A 6,602-nucleotide genomic window follows, 5' to 3' on the forward strand; every position below is an offset into this window, starting at 1 on the left:
CCGACACGCCCCCTCAATACATCTCTATGGCAGAGCCGGAGATTGCCGAAGATTGCGGAGGTCGACACGCCCCCTTCCCGCGGGCTGTCGGGGCTCCGTACAGGAGATCGCAGGGGGCCCCAGCGGTCGGACCCCCGCGATCTCAAACTTATCCCCTATCCTTAGGATAGGGGATAAGTTGTTCACCACTGGACTACTCCTTTAACACCTCTAACTGACAATTTTATTTACCATTTTTTTTAAATCCTTTAACAAATTATAAGAAAATGAATCCATTTTTTCCCTTCAGTTCCATCACATTTGCTGCAGTATGAATGAGGATCAACAATAAATGTGGCCACAGAAAATGTTGATTTAAAAAGTTGTATTCTGTTTTCTCATGACTGGGTGAACACTGTAATAAGAAGCAAGGAGCCAAATCCGCTTCCCTGCTGTGACAGTAAACCAGGCGCCACTTATCTTCCTTATGTATTAGTGTTTGCGGATCCAGGCTAAATCCACCCAAAATGAAAGCTCATTAAAGGGGAACTTCAGATAAAAAGGGTTTAAAATCAACTGGTAAGAGAAAGTTATACAAATGTCTAAATTCTATTCTACTATTTAAAGATGTCCAGTCTTTCCATACTGATCAGCTGCTGCTCACCTCAGAGGAATTAGCCTTTCTGATCACAGTGCTCTCTGCTGCCACCTCTGTCCGTGTCAGGAATTGTCCAGAGCAAATCCCCATTGCAAACCCATCCAGCTCTGGATAGTTCCTGACACGAACAGAGATGGCAACAGAGAGAAAGAACTAGACAACTTCCTGTGGAGCATACAGCAGCTGATAAGTGCTGGAAGGGTTAAGATTTTGATATATAAGTCATTTACAAATCTGTTTAACATTCTGTTAATTCAGAAACCATTTTTCTAACTGTTTAATGCCGGTAAATTACCAGATTTGATAAAGAAAACACTTTCTATACTCTCTTTCTATGGCTTCTCTCCTGTATGAATTCTCACATGATTTACAAGATGTGATTTAGCTGTAAAACATTTTCCACATTCTGAACATGAATACGGCTTCTCTCCTGTATGAATTCTCATATGTGTAACAAGATGTGATTTAGCTGTAAAACATTTCCCACATTCTGAACACGAATATGGCTTCTCTCCTGTGTGACTTTTCTCATGTCTAACAAGATGTGATTTTTCTGTAAAACATTTCCCACATTCTGAACATGAATATGGCTTAATTCCTGTGTGAATTCTCATATGTGTAACAAGATGTGATTTAGCTGTAAAACATTTCCCACATTCTGAACATAAATACGGCCTTTCCCCTGTGTGACATCTCTCATGTCTAACAAGCTGTGATTTATCTGTAAAGCATTTCCTACAAAATGAGCATGAATATGGCTTCTCTCCTGTGTGAATTCTCTCATGTCTAACAAGATTTGCTTTAACTGTAAAACATCTCCCACATACTGAACATGAAAATAGATTCTCTCCTGTGTGAATTCTCTCATGCATAGCAAGATGTGATTTATCTTTAAAGCATTTGTCACATAGTGGACATGAATATGGCTTCTCTTCTGTGTGAATTCTCTGATGTGTTATAAGATTAGATTTATTCATAAAACATTTTCCACATTCCAAACATGAATATGGCTTCTCCCCTGTGTGACGTCTCTGATGTTTATTAAGACTTGATTTTTCTGTAAAACATTTCCCACATTCTGAACATGGAAATGGCTTCTCTCCTGTGTGACTTCTCTCATGTGCAACACAATGTGACTGAGTTGTAAATTTTTTCCCACATAGTGAACATGAAAATGGCTTCTCTCCTGTGTGAATTCTTTCGTGTATAACAAGATTTGATTTATCTGTAAAACATTTTCCACATTCTAAACATGAAAATAGTTTCTCTCCTGTGTGAAATCGCTGATGTATTACAAGATATGATTTCTTCATAAAACATTTTCCACATTCTGAACATGTATACGGCTTCGCACCTGTGTGAAAAATCCCATGTCTAACAAGCTGTGATTTATCTTTAAAACATTTGCCACATAGAGAACATGAATACGGCTTCTCTCCTGTATGAATTCTCTGATGTATAACAAGATATGATTTCTTTACAAAACATTTCCCACATTCTGAACATGAAAATGGCTTCTCTCCTGTGTGACTTCTCTCATGTATGACAAGATGAGATTTAGTTGGAAAATATTTTCCACATTCTGAACATGAAAATGCCTTATCTCCAGCGTGCATTCTCATGTGTGTAAGTAGATGTGAATTAGCTTTAAAACTTTTCCCACATTCAGAACATGCAAATGGCTTTTCTCCTGTGTGAATTCTTTCATGTATAATAAGATTTGATTTATCTGTAAAACATTTTCCACATTCTGAACATGAAAACAAATTTTCCCCAGTGTGAATTCTTTCGTGTCTAAGAAGATTTGATTTATCTGTAAACCATTTACCACATTCTGAACATGAAAACGGCTTCTCTCCTGTGTGACTTCTTTCATGTCTGTCAAGATGCGATTTCCTTGGAAAACATTTCCCACATTCCGAACAAGAAAATGTTATTATCTCTCCTGTGTGACATCTCCTATGTGAAACAATACTTGACTTATTTTTAAAACATTTACCACATTCTGAGCACAAATATGTCTTCTCTGTTGTGTGAGATATTTTATGTTTAACAAGATCTGCTTTCTTCAAGAAACTTTTGCCACATTCTGAGCAAGAAAATGTACTTGTTCTAACAATATGTGATGGTTCAGGGGAAGGTTCTTCATTATTAGGGGAATTATTATATGATCGATCTGTATTGTGAAGTCCTGGATTTACATTAAAGATAATGGAGTTGTCTTCAGAGGAGCGCATCAAAATATCTTCATCTTCTACTTCACATTTTAGGGGTAATGCGCCATTTCCCTCAACATTCTTCATGGGAGTTCCTGTTAAGATTAAAAATGGATTTCATTATTTTTTTTTTTCAAATACCAAAAAGTAGACAAAATTATTAACTTATTTTGGGGTTGGAAACTAGATAAAGTAGCATGGCGTCACTAGGGTGGATAGATTTCCTTGACTGTGTGTAAAGTTCTGGATGAAGTTGGACCTGTATATATCGCTTATCTGGACCTGTATATATCGCTTATCTGGACCTGTATATATCGCTGTATATATCGCTTATCTGGACCTGTATATATCGCTGTATATATCGCTTATCTGGACCTGTATATATTGCTGTAGATATCACTTAACTGGACCTGTATATATCGCTTATCTGGACCTGTATATATCGCTGTAGATATCGCTTATCTGGACCTGTATATATCGCTTATCTGGACCTGTAGATATCGCTTATCTGGACCTGTATATATCGCTGTAGATATCACTTAACAGGTCCTGTATATATCGCTTATCTGGACCTGTATATATCGCTGTATATATCGCTTAACTGGACCTGTATATATCGCTGTAGATATCGCTTATCTGGACCTGTATATATCGCTGTATATATCGCTTAACTGGACCTGTATATATCGCTGTAGATATCGCTTATCTGGCCCTGTATATATCGCTTATCTGGACCTGTATATATCGCTGTAGATATCGCTTATCTGGACCTGTATATATCGCTTATCTGGACCTGTAGATATCGCTCATCTGGACCTGTAGATATCGCTTAACTGGACCTGTACACATCGCTTATCTGGACCTGTAGATATCGCTTAACTGGACCTGTACACATCGCTTATCTGGACCTGTAGATATCGCTCATCTGGACCTGTAGATATCGCTCATCTGGACCTGTAGATATCGCTCATCTGGACCTGTAGATATCGCTCATCTGGACCTGTACACATCGCTTATCTGGACCTGTAGATATCGCTTAACTGGACCTGTATATATCGCTGTATAAATTGTTTAACTGGACTTGTATTTATCGCATATCTGGACTTGTATATATCACTGTGTATATCACTTATCTGGACCTATATATATATCGCTGTATATATTGATCTGGACCTGCATATATAGCTTATCTGGACTTGTATATATCGCTGTATATATCGCTTAACTGGACCTATATATATATCGCTGTATATATTGATCTGGACCTGCATATATAGCTTATCTGGACTTGTATATATCGCTGTATATATCGCTTAACTGGACCTATATATATATATCGCTGTATATATTGATCTGGACCTGCATATATAGCTTATCTGGACTTGTATATATCGCTGTATATATCGCTTATCTGGACCTGTATATATCGCTTATCTGGACTTGTATATATCGCTTATCTGGACCTATATATATATATATATATATATATCGCTGTATATATCGCTTATCTGGACTTGTATATATCGCTGTATATATCGCTTATCTGGACCTGTATATATCGCTTATCTGGACTTGTATGTATCACTGTATATATCGATCTGGACCTGCATATATAGCTTATCTGGATCTGTATATATCGCTGTAGATATCGCTTATCTGGACCTGTATATATCGCTTATCTGGACCTGTAGATATCGCTTAACTGGACCTGTATATATCGCTCATCTGGACCTGTAGATATCGCTCATCTGGACCTGTAGATATCGCTCATCTGGACCTGTATATATCGCTTAACTGGACCTGTACACATCGCTTATCTGGACCTGTAGATATCGCTCATCTGGACCTGTAGATATCGCTCATCTGGACCTGTAGATATCGCTCATCTGGACCTGTATATATCGCTTAACTGGACCTGTACACATCGCTTATCTGGACCTGTAGATATCGCTTAACTGGACCTGTATATATCGCTCATCTGGACCTGTAGATATCGCTTAACTGGACCTGTAGATATCGCTCATCTGGACCTGTAGATATCGCTCATCTGGACCTGTAGATATCGCTCATCTGGACCTGTATATATCGCTTAACTGGACCTGTATATATCGCTGTATAAATTGTTTAACTGGACTTGTATATATCGCATATCTGGACTTGTATATATCACTGTGTATATCGCTTATCTGGACCTATATATATCGCTGTATATATTGATCTGGACCTGCATATATAGCTTATCTGGACTTGTATATATCGCTGTATATATCGCTTAACTGGACCTATATATATATATATATATATATATATATATATATATATATCTCGCTGTATATATTGATCTGGACCTGCATATATAGCTTATCTGGACTTGTATATATCGCTGTATATATCGCTTAACTGGACCTATATATATATATATATTGCTGTATATATTGATCTGGACCTGCATATATAGCTTATCTGGACTTGTATATATCGCTGTATATATCGCTGTATATATCGCTTATCTGGACCTGTATATATCGCTTATCTGGACTTGTATATATCGCTTATCTGGACCTATATATATATATCGCTGTACATATTGATCTGGACCTGTATATATATCGCTGTATATATTGATCTGGACCTGTATATATCGCTTATCTGGACCTGCATATATAGCTTATCTGGACTTGTATATATCGCTGTATATATCGCTTATCTGGACCTGTATATATCGCTGTATATATCGCTTATCTGGACCTATATATATATATATATCCCTGTATATATCGCTTATCTGGACTTGTATATATCGCTGTATATATCGCTTATCTGGACCTGTATATATCGCTTATCTGGAATTGTATATATCACTGTATATATCGATTTGGACCTGCATATATAGCTTATCTGGACTTGTATATATCGCTGTATATATCGCTTATCTGGACCTGTATATATCGCTTATCTGGACCTGTATACATCGCTTATCTGGACCTGTATATATCGCTTAGCTGGACTTGTATATATCACTGTATATATCGCTTATCTGGACCTGTATATATCGCTTATCTGGACTTGTATATATCACTGTATATATCGCTTATCTGGACCTGTATATATCGCTTATCTGGAATTGTATATATCACTGTATATATCGATCTGGACCTGTATATATAGCTTATCTGGACTTGTATATATCGCTTATCTGGACCTGTATATATCACTTATCTGGACCTGTATATATCACTGTATATATCGCTTATCTGGACTTGTATATATCGCTTATCTGGACCTGTATATATTGCTGTATATATCGCTTATCTGGACCTGTATATATCGCTTATCTGGACTTGTATATATCGCTTATCTGGACCTGTATATATCGCTTATCTGGACCTGTATATATCGCTTATCTGGACCTGTATATATCACTGTATATATCGATCTGGACCTGCATATATAGCTTTTCTGGACTTGTATATATCGCTGTATATATCGCTTATCTGGACCTGTATATATCGCTTATCTGGAATTGTATATATCACTGTATATATCGATCTGGACCTGTATATATAGCTTATCTGGACTTGTATATATCGCTGTATATATCGCTTATCTGGACCTGTATATATCGCTTATCTGGACCTGTATATATCGCTTATCTGGACTTGTATATATCACTGTATATATCGATCTGGACCTGCATATATAGCTTATCTGGACTTGTATATATCGCTTATCTGGACCTGTATATATTG

The 6,602-nt window shown here is 37.0% G+C and overlaps 1 protein-coding gene across 1 annotated transcript; it reads right to left on the reverse strand.

Moving 5' to 3' along the window:
- Nucleotides 1-214: 214 nt before the first annotated feature.
- LOC130327125 (gastrula zinc finger protein XlCGF26.1-like) lies at nt 215-3,119 on the reverse strand. Its single transcript, XM_056553384.1, has one exon. The coding sequence runs from the start codon at nt 2,938-2,940 to the stop codon at nt 970-972; it is 1,971 nt and encodes a 656-aa protein (XP_056409359.1). The 5' UTR covers nt 2,941-3,119; the 3' UTR covers nt 215-969.
- Nucleotides 3,120-6,602: the final 3,483 nt, after the last annotated feature.

This window comes from Hyla sarda, unplaced genomic scaffold, assembly GCF_029499605.1.
Source record: "Hyla sarda isolate aHylSar1 unplaced genomic scaffold, aHylSar1.hap1 scaffold_293, whole genome shotgun sequence".
In the NCBI taxonomy this organism is placed as follows: domain Eukaryota; kingdom Metazoa; phylum Chordata; class Amphibia; order Anura; family Hylidae; genus Hyla; species Hyla sarda.

Coding starts and splice junctions, on each gene's coding strand:
- LOC130327125 (XM_056553384.1), bottom strand. CDS start 2,940: ATGAAGAATGTTGAGGGAAATGGCGCATTACCCCTAAAATGTGAAGTA.